The sequence below is a fragment of the Poecilia mexicana genome, unplaced genomic scaffold, assembly GCF_051168715.1.
Source record: "Poecilia mexicana isolate PSO_F unplaced genomic scaffold, ASM5116871v1 scaffold_4, whole genome shotgun sequence".
In the NCBI taxonomy this organism is placed as follows: domain Eukaryota; kingdom Metazoa; phylum Chordata; class Actinopteri; order Cyprinodontiformes; family Poeciliidae; genus Poecilia; species Poecilia mexicana.
Genome location: NW_028263373.1, coordinates 17,705,268 through 17,724,918, shown reverse-complemented (window position 1 = coordinate 17,724,918; position 19,651 = coordinate 17,705,268). Strand labels below are relative to the sequence as shown.

General features: G+C 39.0%; 1 protein-coding gene across 2 annotated transcripts in view; it reads right to left on the bottom strand.

The window, feature by feature from the left end:
- nr5a2 (nuclear receptor subfamily 5, group A, member 2) overlaps positions 1-18,313 on the bottom strand; it is a 92,518-nt gene extending 74,205 nt beyond the window's left edge. For both annotated transcript variants that reach the window (XR_015762683.1, XM_014994662.2), the window contains exons 1-4: positions 17,471-18,313; positions 14,496-14,614; positions 10,952-11,093; positions 2,929-3,641 (exon numbers count right to left, since the gene is read on the bottom strand). Coding sequence is in view for 1 of the 2 variants with exons in the window: in XM_014994662.2 (XP_014850148.2) it covers positions 2,929-3,641; positions 10,952-11,093; positions 14,496-14,614; positions 17,471-17,552 (1,056 nt within the window). In the remaining variant the exon portion in view is untranslated. The remainder of the gene's footprint in view (positions 1-2,928; positions 3,642-10,951; positions 11,094-14,495; positions 14,615-17,470) is intronic.
- Between the last annotated feature and the right edge of the window lie 1,338 nt (positions 18,314-19,651).

Sequence of the window (19,651 nt, the reverse complement as noted above, 5' to 3'; positions counted from 1 at the left end):
GATCAAAGCATAGTCATGTGTTAGAATGCCCCAGTCAAAGTACAGACCTAAATTGAAGTACAAAGACTAGAAGACTTGATGTCCACAGTTGCTTTCTATTCAATCTGGCCAAACTTAAAATGTTTTGCATAAAAAAGGCAGACTCTAGCTGTGCAACTTTAAGCAGCATGAAAATTGGCTGCACAAAGTATTAACTCAGTATAAAAAAAATTATAATAAAGTACACCACTCTTTTCAGAAACGTCTTGTGAAATTGTTGAAATATATGTTGCATTTTCTTCCCTTTCAAAATTATTCACAACTTTGTTTTGATCTAAATGGTAAAAATGGTAAATGGCTTGTATAGTGCTTTATCAAGTCCAGATTACCCCAAAGTGTATCACACTGTATTCAGTCATTCACATATTTACAAGCTACTAGATAGTGACCACAGCTGCGCAGGGGCAGTCTGACAGAGGCCTGCCCGCCATGCCTGCCACCACCAGGCCCTCTGACCACCACCAGCAGGCAAGGAGGGTGAAGTGTCTTGTGCAAAGACTCATAATCTATCACATGAAATCCTCCTCCACCCCTTAAATCTATTGAAGCTAGTGATTGTAACATGACAAAATGTGGAAAGGTTCAAGAAATATTTGAGTACTTTAACAAAAAAGACCTAAGTGTATCTAAGAAAATATATTTGAGAAGCTACAAAAGACAACATATATAAAAATAGTCTTCATAATGTTTTCAAAATAGTACTCATTAGACAAATCCTAGATATTGCCTTTCTCATTCGGTACTGCAATTAATTTTCTCACAGCACCTTAGCTCAGATTATTACAAGAGTTTGCAATAAGAAACAAAAAGGAAAGACAGGACGGTCAAACATGTGGGAAAAAAACAACTGTCAGAGCCACAGCTAGCATATTATTTATCAAAACCCCTTGTGCTTTGGATGATGCTTTAACAACAGAAGGGGCAACATAAGCAAAATTCTATTATCTCCCCCACTTTCCCCTGAAAGCAATGAGGCCTGTGTAGCAGTGGGAAAAGCTTTGAGCTCGGGTCATTTTGCACCTTTGTAACAAGCACTCGTCAATTACTGTTAGGATAGAGTAATATGGGTAGTCATTAGGCAAACATAATGACAACTCATTCACGGCGACAAACAGGGAGCGACGAACACTAGTGGCTGATATAATTGAATTAGGAGGAGGGTGTGAGACATAGAGATGCTGTAACAATGGAGCAGAATTGATCATTCAAAATTAATGAGCAAACCACACACAATTATTAGACGTAGCCACACCCTTCAGTGAGTCTTTTTGTATGTGTGTGAGAGCCTCTGTATAGTGAGCATCTATGGCAAATGCAAATACATATCTCAAAAAGGTCAAGAGAGGGGGGACACAGTGCATGCTAAATGTCGACATGTGTTATTCAAGGACTCTTATCTGTTTAGTAATTGGCACATTTTTGTTTTTTTTTAATATAACATTTTTTGGCTGCTATTTTCCCTTTTCAAAACAAAATTACACTAAATATTTAGTGGGGATTTGGCAACAGGCCCATGAATATGCAGCTGAGCCTGTAGCAACGTACTGTGAGACAAACAGAAATAAAAAGAAATAGGCAAGGGGAAGAAAACCAGGTGAGTGCAGGCTAATCAAATGCCTTTCAAATCGCTTTGAGGATATTAACCTTCATTCAGAACAAATAAAGCTGTAAGTAAAATACATGCCACAAGCTCTCTCAGGAGGTCTCTGATGAAAAGAAAGCAGAATCCAGAGTGATGTACTGAAGACAGCAAACACTGGTCATTTGGGATTAACGCAGGTAAACAATAACAAACGGTACAATATTTGGGAGACTTATAATTGTTGCTTTAGACATCGTGTATTGTAGAAAGTGTGATTTCAGTGTCTCTTTTCAAGAATATTTAACAGGTTTTATTATTATTATTATTATTATTATTATTATTATTATTATTATTATTATTATTATTATTTTGCAACCTCATGTAAAACATGTTTAAAGTCAAAAATTGTGATTCATCGGGATTTACAGAGCTGCAGAGTCACATTTAGACTGTCCCTGTCCAGAAGCTCAGGAACTCATTTTTATACTCCAGGACGATGTGAAGCATGAATTTAAAAGTATATGAAAGTCTTCTTCATGAGAAACATAAAATCAATAAAATCCTTTAACAATACAACTGCATATGAGACTGAAAAAAATCTGAACTATTCATGTAATCTGAGTGTTTGTGCTTTCATCTGAAACTTGATGAATGCCTTAGACAAAAAAATGTACTGCTAAAAGACACATTTATCAAATAGACTTATAGAAAATGCCTTCAAACAATTAAATTAACCATAAAATTAAATGATTTTGAAAATGAATACAAATAATTACATTACAAAAATGTACCAATTTCATTGTTCTATAAAACTAATCAAAGCACCTAATTTAATAATATGAATTGTTTGCAGAATACTACAATGTGCCTAATGCTCACACTAAAAGTTTTCAAAATCCACAACAAAAGGGGGAAAAAAAGTCTTTTGCGTGTTTGATGAAAACAACTGGCTGGTGAATTTTGATTAGGCATTGTAGGACGGAGAGCAGTGCCAGCAATGAGCAAATTCTGGCTCACAGCCCACAGCCTTGTACACTCAACATTAGTGTTGAAAACCAGGACAAAAAGGATATTGAACATAAGGAACAGAACAAATGATGTATATGAGCAGAGTTAAATCCCACGCTTGGAAATGTGGTAAAAAGCTTAGCACCGAAACAAAATGTAGTTTAGTTTCTCATTGCCCAGTAAACTCATGCCTCTAATTTGTGTAAACATTTTAACATTAAAAAAGTAAATGCCTATATTTTGATCATGTCCTTTTAACCTAAGTAACAGCATCACTACAGCAGATCAATCACACTTACCTTAAGTTCACGAAAGAAAACGCTGCTGCGGGCCCACTCCACAATAGAGAAGAGTGTTTGGTCAGCCATCTTGCACATCAGCCCAAATGTGTTGAGCTTCTCGTGCTTGCCTCGGCTGGCCTGCTCCTGCTGCAGATAGGCCAGGATCTTTGCCTGAACCTGTGGTTCATCGGGTTCACATTTTAGTAGCTCTACTATCAGATGGGGGAAGCTGGTTGGAGAGCCTGACTGGTAGGCATCGACGTAAGCGTAGCCCATGATGGACTCTGGAGAGCTGGTGTATGGGTCTGGATACTCAGACTTGATGGTGCGTGTGCCCTGGAAGTGTCCGTAGGCCGCCTGGTAGCCCTGCAGGCTGCCTGCGTGTGGTGGCATCGCCATACTGACAGGAGAAGTAACAAAAGGGCTACGATCGTAGTCTGTAGGAGGCAATGCTGTGGCGTGATGGTGATGATGGTGGTGGTGGTGGTGACTGGTGTGGTGACCGGCGTGGTGGCTCAGGGGAAGGCCTTTGGACGCTGCAGAGTGGATGCTCTGAATGGCTGAGGAGATAGTGAGGTCAGTGGGTACAGCTTGCATCACCTGGCTCATGGCCTCAATCTTAAGGCCGTTTGCTCGGATCAGCGCCTTCTTTTGCTGCTTCAGGGCACGGTCACGTTTGTACATTGGGCCAAACTTGTTACGACCGCCACGCATGCGGTCCGCTCGCACAGCTGAGAGGAAGACATGATAAAGAGGAGAAAAGCAGACAGTTAGTTCAAAAGTACGTTCAATATGCTCACTCTTGGTGGCATTTCTGAAAGACAAAGCAAATGTTCACACTTTTACTTGTGAAACATTTATATTAAAAACCAAATGATGCACCTTGAATAAATTCGATCACCATGTAACATTAACTTGTATCAAAGGAAGGAGCAAAGATTGAGAAGAAAAAGTGCAAGAGTTTAGATTATAATTCTGAGGAAATAACACTGATTAGCAACAGTGGTGAACTGATGTCAGGGTTAAATGATGCACATGAGGAGTGAAGTTTGGCTTATTTATTCTAATCCAACATCAGTTAAGGGGCTGCATAGCCATAAACCTGTCAGAGGGCCTCTGGTGGTCATGGCATTATGCCAAATCGTGTACGTTCACATGATGTGATCTGGACAGCACAATATTTCTCTTCAAAATCAGACTATCTTGAGAAGAGTGATTCAGTTTCTGTCAGCCTGTGGCTTTGATTTGTGAAACAAGTGGAAGCTATTAAAATTAGCCTCCATATAACAGAACTATTTAACAGTTTTATCATTTGAACATCTGTTTGAAAATGTTCGAAATGATCACTTGTAATCATTTAAAGCCTGTCATAGATTTATGAACCATTTACTCTGTCAGAGTAAAATATGGGGGATTCCACAGTTTTTCCTCTTGTCTCTTTCTCTTCCACCAAAACTTGTCTTGTGATGTCAATGTCCCATTACATCCCAAATGCTGAAACATTGGTACATACGCATTTTAGGGGCGGTGTTTACCATCAGTTTTCTGTATGGCAAAGGTTTACGCATGACAACTATACTTGACGTTTATCAGTTGACTTGCTAAAGCCCACAGACCAAAGTGATAGTGATGTTACTCATTGACCATAATTTTAAACTTGTATGAACCCAATGACAGAAGGATCATAGTACAACAGGTTCTATTTTTTTTTTTTTTTTTTTTTTTTTTTGGTGGCGAAGGGTGTCTGGCCTCCCTCTCAGAAGTTAGTTAGCATTATGAACTCTGACAAAAATCTACTTTTCTGATTATGCAATCCCTAAAAGCTTTTAAAATGTCTGTGTCAATTAGCAAGGACTTCTTTATAAAGACCAAAGACATGATCTGTCTGACAATAATTCAATTGGGGTTCTTATTTTCTGATGAAACAAACGCACCCACGATGCTCCCCCGTTGCCCCCCTCCACCCCTCAGCGCAGGGATCCTGTGGTGAGGATCACAACGAGTGTGAGCTGTGGGTATTTCTAATGAACAAACTGGGCACACAGTGGACTGCAATGAGGTTCGTGTGTGATCTGACCGACTGCTGCCACAGGGAAGCTGCTCTACTATCTCTCAGTCGGGGGGCACTGGTGTTAATTATTCATACTTAATTACATCTTATTCTGACAAGGCTTTGCAGGGCCCAGCGTGCAAAAAGCCAACAGACGTCTGGGGCTTAATGCAGCATAAAAAGGGAAAAATATGCACTAGACTTTTCAGTGCTAATATTCACAAATATTAGACCCATATCGTCCTGATTTCGAAAACGGCTTCCATCTTTTTAAATGCATCAAAAATGCAGGCAAATACACTATTAAGCCCAAATATGTTTGACCTTTTCATACACAAGGACAAGTCAGATGCCGTAGCAAGTAATCTTAGGTCCACTGAGACGCCTGATGCTTTGACAGATGAATGAAAGAACAGAAGAGGGAAAGTGAAGTGGGGGTGTGGAGAAGGCGTGGAGCGGGACTTAAGTTCAGGGGCGAAAGATGGGCAGACACCCGTACAAAGACATATACGCATACCCACACACACATTCACGCATACACACCAAGCTGCCTTGGGAGGGATTTTAATGACCTCTTTCACAAAATGTGCCTGTCACTGATCTGAGCAAGGACCGCCGAGAGGGCAGCCACACACACACGTGCGCACGCACACACGCACACAGACACACGCTTATGTATAGATTTGACACCCGAACACAAAGTGGCTAACATGGAAAACATCACACACTGTTCCCCTTCAGAGAGATGGGAGCGTGCCAGACGGTCCACCACCTTGAAGAGACTCTGGTGGTTTAAATGCAGTGATTTACTCGCACTCCAACAGCCACTTCCCCACAATGTCCATTCAGCTAGACTCACAAATGATCATGACCACTGAGAAATTGCTCTCACATCAAAAAACAAAAAAGAAAAAAAAAGAAGAAGAAGAAATTGGAATTCCAGTCAAATGTATCCATTATACATTATTGTAGGGTAACTTTAACTATTAATGATTCTCCACAACAGCGTAATTAATGAGCTGAGAAACTAATAGTTGGCCCTACTGGGAAAACAAAATTAGGCCCTGACTGCCTTTCTCGCCTGCCTCGGACCAAGGGACCCACAGCGCATCATGAATACCAGAGTTGGTAGTGGTAGCGGTGGTGGGGGGGGGCATCTTACGACTACATACACATGCATACTGGCGCACACACACATGCACACATTTTTGTCTCTAATTAAACAAGGTGATTTGCATTCATGTAATATGGATTAATTTGGAGGGGGAGGTGGGAGGGGAAGAGTGCACACATGCAGAAGGGGGCAGAGAGAACTGTGCATGTCTGAGCAAGGTGGCAATATGACAAGTGTTTGGACACTGCAACAATTTGGCTTCTGATGAGAATGAATTCATATGATCCCTATACCCAGCAGAAATGAGAGCAATAAATATTTTTAGTTTATCAATATAAAACTTTATGCATTAACCGTTTCAGTGGCGTTGCCTTTCCTTTCAAGGTTAGATTGCTGCTTGCCAAGAAAAAAGGGTGAACTTATGTTTTATGGTCAGGGCTGGCTCAAAATTTTTAGGACCCTTGTCAAAAACACTATTATAAGCAGCATATATAACTGAACAACCGTCTTTAAATTATGACTTACAAATAAACTATTAGAAAATATGTTTGTTTTTTTGGGGGGGAGGGTTTAAAAAATTTGAATTCTTTTGAATTCAATATTCTGAAACCTTGGAAAGAAAATTATAAAGAGGCTTATTCCTAATAAACTATATATATATATATATATATATATATATATATATATATATATATATATATATATATATATATATATATATATATATATATATATATATATATATATATATAATGTCTGTAAACAGTGTTGGTATCTTTATCTCCCTGCTAGACTAAAACCTTAAGCAGCAGCTTATTTCTCTTATGCCTGAAGCTTGCTCTGGACTGAGTGATTGGCTGGACAAAAACAGCCACAAACAGACTTTCAAACCAAGTAAACAAAAATATTTAGTTTCTGTCAGTAAATAACCACAGCATAAAGGCTGGAGACACAGAGATGAAATTGAAATATTGTTATGAAAAACAAACAAAAAAAGAAATTGTTTTTAAAACCAATTAAATTTGTGAATATGATTAATTACTTCTATAAAATGTGATGCTTGTTCCCCTTACAAGATAGGGGAAATATAACTTTTACTATGGTTATACCAGTTAAAAGCTACTGACACAAAGGAGGTTAATAGTGGGGCTTTAAGTTTGTATGGTTGAGGACATCATATACTCTGAGATGTTGTCTGACAGCACAAATGCAAAGACTGGGGAACATAAAATTCATAAATTTCCAATCTGACGCAACTCCTCCTATTCTCCAAAAATGTCCGCTGTACCCAGGAGATGCTAACAGTCTCAAACTTGTACAAACAAGCAGAGACGCAGAGAGAAAATTCATTTTTTAGCAATGTAACATTTCCAAGAACACACCTACACACAGACAGTAACAAATACTGAACTCCTTTCTTACACACAGCCCTCAGTGCTTATATCCTCTGATTTATGGTTGTTTAATATACAGGAATATTAAGCGTGCGTAGGTGAGGATCCCTGTCGGCTGCCGGCATATTAATGGGTCCCGCGGAGCCTTGCTGACACCCTGTTTGTCATGTCGGGGCCCCGGCCCCTGCTCTGGATGCGCCCTATCCCATGCACACACATGAATACCTATGATACCTATGCATAAGTAATGGGACAGCTCCCCGGCTTTCCCACCACAGGTACTGAGAGGCTGATGGAAGACAAATCAGAGCTGGAAAGATGGAGACGGAGAGGAAATAAAAAGTGGAGGGAGCGGGGGAGAGATGCAGCAGGGAATATACAAACACTCAACCAGTGGTGCTAATTTCAACTAAGTGGCTCTTCAGAGGTTTTGAATTTGTAGTAAGCAATCAATTAAAATTTTATGAACGATTAACTGCATGCAAAAAAAAAAAAAAAACGACGTAAAAGGAGAAAGGGAGTCTCTGTGAGAGCATTATTTCTGAAATAACAAATTTATGTAGGGATCAAGATATTAATGTTATGCTCTGCCTTTAAAATGATACACAAGTGAAGGAAATATTAGGCAGCTCAGTGAAGCATATGATACAAGACAACTATTAGCAAGCAAAAAGACAATCATGCCAGTGGGAGCTGTTCAAATATAGCACGCTTCACTGGCTGCGGCGAGTGATGTTCTAATGAATCAAATCTTGTTTTTTCAGGGGGACAATGCAGGCGGGAGATGCTAACAGCATACCAAGAAGAGAGTGTGCTTGCAGCATGTGGATGGATTGGATTCTTTCACTCAAAATCACTCACATAAAGACTTACCATCCTTCACTGTTTTAGCCATATTTACTGAAAACATTTTTGAAGTAAAGTTTTAAAAGATCTGACAGCATCGTTCACACCTAATTTACTTATTAATGTTGAACTAATAAACATTTAGATCAAAGTTCATACTTTGTTGCTTTTGTTTTTACTCCAACTGAGATAATATAATAATGTTCTGTCTATTTTATTGGGAAAGATGCAAGTTTACCAACTCACATATGCAACAGATTTTAAAAGACAACAGTAAACCATAATCTGATAATATCTTGTCACTCAGCCACTCTACTTAAACTGAAACAACACTTTCACCAAAATAATGGCACACCACAACATGCAAAATTCTTTCACTGACTTTTTTTAAATAAAAGAACATAAATGGGACTTTTTTTTTTTGTCTCAAAGGATGTAATCAGTTTTGTAATGTTCAAGCAAATCTCTCTTGAAAAGAAAAAGGGACCTGCCTAAGTCTTAAAAGAGTTCTCACTGACCAATCTGTTCAGATTTGCAAAAAGTCCTGAGTGAGCTTGTACTCCAAGTCTGAACTACTGGTTATTGACATTAATTTGCTAATGTTAACATTAGCAAATTGACGTTATTTGCTAACTGAGCTCTTTTTATTGCACGAGGTGCAATGACAAATTTGGATGGAGAGTTATTGCACTGAATCAGACACTTCGACATGTTTCCCCAGACCTTCGTTCTAAAACTGAACAAGCTGCCTCACTGGTTGTAACAAAGGCTCAACAATTAAAAATAAAAGCCACCAAAAAGTCTTACACAAGAAAGCAAACTAAAAAAGTGGCACTTGGAGGCAACTGTCAAGTTTTCTTTAAATTTGGTCTCTGGTTTATCTCCTAAATTTACATGTTTCTGAAGGCCATCATGCGCCGTAACGCAGCACATGGCTGAGATCATTTTCCCTTTTTAGAATAAATGACAACTACTTCCTGCTGCCTGTGGCCATCTGAACAACTTTCCTGTCATGAATATATGTATGTGTTTAGAAGGCAGAGCTGTATGCGTGTGCCTGGGTGTGTGTGTGCGTGTGTAGGTGTGCGTGTGTGTGTGTGTGTGTAGGTGTGTGTGTGTGTGGTAAAGGGTGTCAGCTCTTCTGTGTGGGAGGTCTTTACTGGATGTGGCAGGAGTCGCCCACTGGAGCTTCTGGCACCTGACAGAGCGCTGCAGGGCCTCTTCTTGCCTACGAGCGGAAAGTTACCGCCGGCAAAACAAATCAAACACAACCAACCACCCCCTCCTATCCCTCCTCGCGCCCCTGTTAGCTTTCAAATGACCGTCCGGGACTTTCTGCCCAAAGGCCATTCACAGTTAATAGCTGTTAATGAAACCATAATGGCAGGTCGATGGAGACACCTTGAGATTTTTGCTTTGTTTCTGTTTCCTTTTTGTTGTTTTATCCTTTAGTTTTGCTGTAAATGTAAGCATGTATGTGATCTTTTTTTTTTTTTCCCCAAAACCATCACACAACATTTAAAATTATTTATGAGAAAATAAATGCAATTACAGTAATTTCCAGAATAAAAGTAAATTACAATCAGACGTTTAGGCTTTAAATAGTTTTACATTCAACTAAAATGGAGACAGACTTTTCAAATTTCCAAAGACAGTTTCCAAACTAATGTGTGGAGTAAATCCTAATTTCTGAGATGAAATGAGGCCTCGGCACATTTAACCAAAAGAACAACATTCTAACTATAATATTTTATATTTCTCTTTACATTTACAACCAGAGAACCCTCCCCACCCACACTTTGCCCCCAACTATCTCTGACCTGTTACTCCATGCCAAAAAGCGATGATGGATATCGTCTAATAAAAAAAGCAATTTTTTATCTTTGCAAGAAAAAAAGTACATTCGAGAAAATACTGCTGTCCAAATAGCTTCTTTATGTAGTATTTTGCTTTATCTCTGAGCACCAACTAAGAATTCAGTGTTTAGAAAGCCGTCTTCATGCAAAATAATAATACAAGCATACATTCCCTTTGAGTTTCAGGTAAATAAAAATGAAGAAATGGAAACGCCTGCCTTCTATGCTCAGCTGAGAATTCATGGAAGCTGCCTTCTTACTCATCTAGATGCATTGTGTCAGATCTTTGTTTATTAATATTGAAATGTCTACAACAGACATCTGGAATGAACTGAATCTGATGTGAGTTATTCATAATACTCCTATGAACTTAAGAGGCTACGTGATGATTTGTGGAAAGCTTGGATTAAATATTTTCACGTCCACACTTTCACTGAAAAAAAAAACAAACAAAAAAAAAACATCTTGCTTAGTATCTCAAAAACAGTGTTCTTATTTTTCTGTATGGCCATTTTTTCTGAAGCAAATTTGAAAACTCCCCAGATATAAGAACCCTTTCCTTCTAAAGCAACAGCTGCACGTCTATCACCAAAAATTTACCCTCAGCACCTGCGGGTACTGCTTGGCAGAGCTTGTACTACAACTCCCCATAACCTTGTGTACAGGGGCAAGACAAATCTAAATGCAGGAGCCAAAATTCAGTAGAAAAGTTGCCACTTTCAGTCACTCTGCAATAAACCAAAGAGCAGAGCACTGAAAAAAAACAAAAAAGTCCTCATACCTTCTAGCTTCATGCCGACAGTGAGGCACTTTTGGAAGCGGCAGTACGGACAGCGCTTTCTCTGGGTCTTGTCAATCTGGCAGCTCTGGTTCTCTATACACGTGTAGCGCTTGTTGTTCTGGACGGTGCGCTTGAAGAAGCCCTGTGGAGAGAACCAATTAAGACGTCAACCTGCTTGACCCCTGCAATGCGATAGTAATTGGCCCATTCACACTCCCAGACAGATGGAGAGGGACAGCCTTAATGGATACATGCACACACACACACACACACACACACGCACACACACACACACACACACACACACCCACACACACACACACACACACACACAGACACACGCAGAGGGGAGTTTTTAAAGATATTCTACAATGTGCGCGATGCTTCAGTTTTTGTGTTTCCACAAGCTATTTCAGGTTAATTTATGGTTAGTGTGTCACACTAAATTTAGTCATAAAATCCATTTCTTTATAACACCCTTAGTGAAATGACTTGGATTTTAACTGATGAGCTGCACATAAACTTTTGTTTAGCTGTTTTGATTTGTTCTCCAGTGCTTCACTGCATTTTAAACTACTTCATAAAATATTTGGCTACTCATTTTCAATATTCCCTTTTCACACAAAAACTCCAGGAATTAAGTAATTTTTTCAACCCTATATTTAATTATTGAATAATATGGCCAGGACACACGAGAGCAAAAAAATCCAATAAATTATATACATAATTTAAAGTTCCGGGATTATAGACATTCATACATGGAATTTATTATTGGCAGCTGCAGTGAAAATCAAACACAGGAAGGTGGTATTAACGTATTCTAGATCCATAACCTAGGAGGAGAATCCTTAAACCTGCTCTTTAAAATAAAATAAAAAAGAAGGTGCTGCTGTCAATATCTCACCAAACACATATTTAATTGACAATCTGCATTGCCTGATCTGACCAAACACAGGGAAAAAAAAAAGGGCAGAGCTTTGGATTCTGGAAAATCGACTCCCTACTTTAGTATTTGTGCTTCAGCAATACTTTCTTCTTAGCATTCATGTACAAGAGCTCAACCTGATTCCAACTCGCTTTTTAAGCGTGCAACTACTTACTGAAAACTGCTCTTTTCAGATGCACTGCGAGCCAAGACTTAAATTGCTGTTTTAGCTTTTGCATGACTGATAGAAACAGCTTTTATTCCATTTACGCTGCAGTGCAATCAGGCTTAATCAAAGGCAAAAGTATATAATAACTTTACTCTAGTATTTGGGAAGCACTGTTCCCGTATGTGTGCAGCAACTGAGTCTAACTTCTAAGTTTCTGATCCATAAGCCAGCCGCATGGAGCGACGATATTTTAGGGCTCAGAGGTTATTCTGTTGTTGTTCTGTTGGAACTCAAAAGAAGATCTCGTGTTATTATTCCAGAAAGTTTGATGCAATAACATGTTTATCTTACTGAGGTGAAGCACATGAACAGAAATGATCTTTGCACTTCAATGACAGCTGATGAGTGTGTGTGGTGTGTGTGTGTGTGTGTGTGTGTGTGTGTGTGTGTGTGTGTGTGTGTGTGTGTGTGTGTGTGTGTGTGTGTGTGTGTGTGTGTCTATAAGCACTTTTGACATCTGCAGATGCAACTGTTCTATTGTTCATGATGTGCATCAGATCTATTTGTTCTGTAGAACATCAAACGCTCAAAGTATGAATCTAATTAGTAGGTCCTAATAACAATCATGCTATACATGATTTACAGCCTATGTGGGATGATAGGGAGCTCAGTTAAAAATAAAAGTGGATCATGGCCAAGATTTGACAGAACTAGACATGATTAAATCTCATCACTGATTTTTACACTGATCAACCTGGAAGTCGCTTCCAGTGAAATGAAGACGGATCTAACCTGGATGAGCCTGAATCGCTGCTCGCATCTATTTAATGGCAGAATGAACCTGTAATGTGTCAGCAGGCTGATTTATCAGCCCAGCCCTGATGATCATACGAACTGCTACATTTTAGCGATAATCAATGACAGGCTTTGGGTAATTATCAATATCATTAATGTTTCACCAAGGATATGCAGCATTCCATAAAGCACCTCTTCAGCTGCATCCAGAACACACACATACGCGCGCACGCGTGCACACGCACACACACACACACACACACACACACACACAAAACATCAGCATGTTTAAAGTCAGCCGGGAAACATGCAGATTGGCTGCGCAGACGCTGAGGAGCACCAGAGATGCCACTGACGTCTCCCTACAAGCAAATATTCAGCATCTCAAGGTCAAACTATGGGATCAAATCTATAACATCTGCTTTGAATAATGACCACATAGGCAAGAAATGTGCACTGCAGCATCAATACTGCGAGCTGCAATTTTACGCTGAAGAGCGTTAATGTGGAGACATTTGTCTTGGCTTAATTTTGCACTGACAGCTTTACTGAACTGGGGGGGAAAAAAAGGAAGAGAAGGACAAATAAGTTGTTGACAGAGTTCAAGTTTAACAGCATGGTACCTTTTATTTTACTCATGTCTTGTCATGCACGGAAACACGTAGCTCGGGCAAAGCGGATGATCTTCTAATGAAGATGTGACGAGAATTTTAGACAGGAGCTTTCTCAAACAGCACCATCTCTAGAGTACATTTTGCCTCAAGTGTTGCAACCCTCCCACATATTTTGCGATGTATGGAATTTCAGATTTTGATATGGATTATGTTGCTCACTGCCCAGGGCACCATTCTGTTAGGACAAGGTTTGAAACTTGGGGGGGAAAAAATAAAAACTTCTCTGTTTGTTACACTCCAAACGAGTTTTCTATTGTGAATTCATGTGCTGTCAAAGGGGAGCGTATAAGCACTGTAAGAGAACAAAGTGATTGTGCTTGGAGCTGGTCTATTCTGGACTAAGTTTAAGGCCTATCCCACTGCGTCTTGAGGAATCGGGACAGTAACTGATCACCTCTATTTTGAGCTATTGTCTGTCTGTCTGGTTGCAAAACTGGCAACAAAGACAGATACATTGATCGTGTAATTGTCTCCAGCATCATTGCACAGGAATATTTAAGAATTTGTTTCACCCAATTTTGATAAGGAAGTTAGTGTGTTCTTCTGTTATATATTTTTTGGGGAGAATGCAACTGCATAGCATACAACAAAACTTTAAGAGTGAAAAGCCACTTTAGCACTTTAGCAGAAAAGGTTCAGTTATTTATATACATATATATATATATATATATATATATATATATATATATATATATATATATATATATATATATATATATATATATATAAAAGTTTGACTAAACACTAAAAGTTTTGCTTGGATGCTAAATTGCCCATGTCACACAAGCATAAACTTGACACCCTAATGCTGACAAGACTGGATGTTAAAGCAGCTACACAGCTTTAAACAGCTTTAACCTTCCTAACAAAACGGTACTTAACTGTTTTAGGCATGGCACACGGCACCGCACAAGCACAAACCATATTTGACGTTGCAGTCCAGAAAAATCTAAACATTTTCTCGTCTTACGGGGCACCCACCTTGCAGCTTTCGCAGGTCAGGAGTCCATAGTGATACCCGGAAACCTTGTCCCCGCACACGGGACACATCTCGTCCAGGTCTTCGTCATAGGAGTAGTCCATCATTTTTAACTGGGGGGCTGCAAGAGGACACACGGAGACACACACGCAGAGTGAAGTCTATTTCAGTGTTGAGCGCTCTTTTCCCCCAAAAAGCCCGCTCTCATCCATCAAGGTGAACCGCGGAGGGACTCCGCGTCGCAGCTGAATGGGATTTTGTGAAACTTCTGTTTCTCTTCTGAAGCTTTAAATCGTGCCCCCAGACACTATGAAGGGTCGATTCAGGAGTGTGTGGAGAGGGACGCAACCATTTCTCCCTCTTACTCCTCACTCTTCTTACAGCCAAAAAAATAAAATAGAAAAAAAAAAAAAAAAGTGCATGAAAGTCAGCCTCATAAATATGCATGCGTCTAAGTCGTGAAATCGCTGGGGGAAATGGGGAGATATTAGACTTGAGGATTGGATGAGAAAATGTTACCGCCCACAGACAAATGAAAACACACAGAGAAGCCCTTATCTTTGCGGGCGATTAGAAAAAAACATCTAAAACCAACATTTTTTTTTTCTTCTCTAAGAATCAGCACTAACGCCAAAGGCCAGTTCAGGAGGATTTAAATCTGCTTTAAAGTTGTGAAAAAGCAGCAGCGATATTTCATGTTATCTGAACAAGTTCTTAAATATAAATTTAATTTGGAATCAGAAAAATAAAAGTCATTATTGTCAATCTGGAAAGGACGGAATTCAAAAAACAGATGCGCGTAAAATGTCCCAATTATATTTTCACAAATATCCCTCATTAAAAAAAAAATAAAAAAATACAACACGTCAAACGATTTTTAAAAGTTGCTCTTGCTTACCATTGCTCTGATTTCAGTTTTGGAAATACTTTCATGTGTATGAGTATCTGTGTGTGAGCAAACAGCCAAGCATGCATTTACAACAGTTTAAAGCATTTTATGGTACTTATCATAAAAAAGCAAAGCAGCCAAGATCAAACAGGAAAACCTCGGTGGATGCGGCTGTAAAAGTGGAAATATTTTGTCAGCCACAGACGCCTTTTCCGTGGCCTTCACACACATACACATACACACACATGCACACACACGTATTAGTGCACCATTCACTTAAAAAAAAAATCCGCTTCATCTGCTCTCCGAGACCCGTTAATTAGACATGATTTGTAGTTTGTTAACGCGTTTCCCTACTGGGATCGGCGCTGAATTTTCGAGTTGAAGCAACAAGTTCTACCAGACTGCTGATTTTTTTTTTCTTAACTCTATTTTTCAGAGACGTTCAAAGCAAATTTACCTTCTGAACTCTCTTTTTTCTTTTCTTTTCTTTTCTTTTTTTTCTCTTTTTTTTATTTATTTTTACATTTTTTCGCTCTAAAGCGCATAAACGAAATAATATTACTACATGCTGCGTGTTCGCTCTGTAGGTGCTGCACAGCTGACTAAAGATAAAGAATTTTGCGAGGACAAAATGATTATAGCAGTTAAAACTTCACGCTGCAAAAAAAAAGCATATATATTACCTTTAAATAAAAGGGAAACAGCGTTTGCTTTTTAAGGATTTATTTCAACAAATCGGTGTTTTTTTTAACAAGTACAGAAAGACCACCTGTTCAAACATCCAATCAAACCAGAATAATGACAAAAAATATATTTCCACTCACGTTACCTCGTTTTTTTTTTCTTCGTCAAATCAGATAATAAACCCCCAAACAAACCACTCCTTCTATGAGCCTTATCACTGTGTCATAAAACCAAAGAGGACTAATTGATTTCCCGCTTATATTGCAGAGGAATGACATGTGTGGAATAAGCAGGGTTACACGTGTTTATCTTTGACAATGAGTCAGTCTTTTTTTTTCTTTTTTCTTTTTTTTTCTCCGCTGCTGCGAGTGTAGTCTGTTTCGCGGGAAGATCAAGAAAATAAAATTAATGTAAGCCCGAGGGAAATGTGCATAATTATGTCAATTCTAAGAAACGTTATAGCATCAAAGATGCTTTTTTTTTTTTAAATCAGATCATTAATTCTGCTTTTCACACAGGAAAATAATGGTATGTCTTTCATTCATGTGTTTAAAAGTAAAATGTCATTTTATTATGTAGCAAATAAAAAACCTCCACCGACTTTCGAATTTATACAATTTAGTTATATATATATATATATATATATATATATATATATATATATATATATATATATATATATATATATATATATATATATATATTAGGAGACTGCATATTTGAGAACACAGTTTCGTTTTATTTCTCACTTTTACAAGGACAGGAAAACTTTGGATCAACTCGTCAAATCAGATGATGATTCTGGACTTTTAACTTATCTTCTGGGGGTAATAAATGTCTGTCTGACTCTTGAATATATTTTGTTTACAAATTACAGATGATCCTGAAAATTGTCATTTTATGGCATTAAGACGTAGGCCGGTGGTCTAATTACAAAACCTCGGAAATAGAAACAAGATAAACGCTTACGTACGGGTTCCCTGCCTTTCAGGTTTTTGCGCGTTTTTTGATGTTTGGTTAATTGACATCTGATTGTGATAACTGTTCACCAGCAAAAACGTAAAGAATTGCATTTAAATTTGCATCTAAATATATATCCTGGTTTGAAATGTAAAAAAAAAAAAAAGAATAATAATATAAATAAATTATTAAAGTTTATGGAAACCAATTTCCGTAACTCTTCAATGCGTCAAATAAATACATCCAGCCATTAAACACTTTTATGGCACTAGTTTTATGGAAGTGGCTGGAGCCATCCGCGTAAAAGTGACGCAAATAACTTTGCACCAAAGTTTTTACTTTAGCGCGCTGAGAACTTCAGCCAGATGCGCTGCTCAAAAGTGGACACTTCATTATGGAGCAGTTACATCTATAGACAATCGGCGGAGTGACTATTCTTACCTTGCAAGTTCCTTGGCATGTGCCCCTGTTCCCCATACGATCGAGTGAGTCCCAAAGATTCAGTCTCGACTTTGGGCAGCATGTCAGCGCTGCCGGCCCGAGCTGGAGACCGCGCACCGCTCGGCGGGACACCTGGATGTGTGAGTCAAACACACTTCGAAGTGTCCCGAAAGTTTTTTTTTTTTTTTTTTCTGTTCTGTTCTGTTTCTTACTTTCTGTCTCTCCCGCTTTCTCCCTCCGTCTTCCAAATTATTGGACCATGCTTTCAGGCTGATCCAGACCACTCAGACTTTCTCTAAACGTGATCGAAACGCGCATATACTCAGATACCCGATCGCTGTTACTCAACTTCACTTATTTACTTTAACTATCTGCGTCTGAGAGAAGGGAAACTACAATGCTGCTTCCCCCTTTTAAGGATTTAACGAGGGGCAGATGCGCGATAAGTTGGTAAATTTCTCTCTGCTAAATGAAAAACTGCGCAACGTCCGGATAGAAGGACGACGGCAAGTTTGCCTTTATCTCTTCCAGAATTCCTTAAAGCACGTCACCAATTAACACGAGGCTGTCAGAGTAACTTAAAGCCTTGAGTAGACAAGCACGCGCCGGCGGGGCAGCCCTCCCCTAAGCGTAAAGTCGGCTTCGGTGTCTTGGTCGGACTGTCTGGAGATGTGGAGACCTGTCCTCTTCCTCCTCCTCCTCCCCCACCCCCTCCTCGCGGCTTTGTTTACGCCCGTCTCTCCAATCCGAGGCGCATGCGGTCATCTGACATCACGTCTCATCGGTCCAATCAGGCAAGGAGACCGGGAAGTATTGCCTCAAAGCCCCGTAGTTCCACGGCTCTGAAATCTCAGCTGTTTAATCCCGTTAATGATGGACTTTAAAAAGCTGCATTGATGGATTGAGGTGGGGTGAGGGTGATGGGGGACAGGGAAAATAATGATAATAAAAAAAAGGTGATGCAACTGCAGACTCCCCATTAGCCCACGGTGTGCAGTCAGAGCGCAAAGGTATGTGGTGTAGAGCGTGTGAAACAAGCTGAGAAAAGCCCAGGCGTTCATCTGTTTCTGTACGTTTATTTCTTTTTATATGTATGTCTATTCTGTTGTCTGTGTCCTGTTTTATTAATCTGAAAATCTATTTTAGAATGTCCTAAGTATTTACTGTAAATAATGTATCAAATGTATAGCTGTTTTCCTTTCACAGTGTTCAAGTGTTCTGTTAAATAAAAAAAATAAATAAATCAGTTTAAGTGCTTGATTTTGTTTGCGCAGATTTGGAGAACAAAATGTGTGTAAAATTGGCCTGCAGTTTGAGGTGCCTTTGTGTACATATCAAAGCAACCTCCGCTCCCCAAGTTATATCGTTGTATTTGATTTATTACAAGCAGCTTAAGTGGATAACAGTCAGAGATCCCACTTTGGGTATTTCAGCTTTCCTGTTAAAGGGGTACGTCCAAATAGAGTCACCTGGCAGAAATGAGAGGCCCGCCCGCAAAATAAGGCCAGCTCCGCAAACACGAGTGGAACTTGTGCGCTCATCCAGATTTGCACTTGAGAGTAGAAAAAAAAAAAATGACTGGAACATCAAAAGGATTTTACACCATAATAGCCAGCTTATTTTAGAAATAAATGGAAATCTGATGAAAGGCGACATATAGGTATAGAGTATACAAAACTGCAAAATCACAGGATTTTTAAGTACAAAGCAACCTGTTGCACGAATAACTTTAACCTGTTATTTGTGCAAAGTCTCAGGGCTGAATATAAAAAGACTGTGGGCCCTTGTTGGAGTTTCCTTTATGCATACAACTTACAATGTCTTTCTTTTTCTAAAGAAAAGAAGTTCTTTCTCAATTTTATGCCGGGCTGAAACACAAATCAGTCTCTTTGTAGAATCCAAATGTTCCAGATGTTACTTGCTTTTCATGTTTTTCTTTTCCTAAAATAGCCTCACCTCACTACCTGGAATCCTGGATCTCTTTTGGCTTTCGAAAGCCAAAAGAGATTTAAATAGTCCTCCCCAAAGATTTGTGTCCTCATTTAAGATGAAATAATTTAATTCACTTTTCTTCAGTAGGTCAACCTTACTGTGGTCATTATTCATGATTATTTGTAATTATTTATGACACCAAAATCTCTGGACAAATGTAGGTTATTTGTAAACATTTGTGGGTAGAGT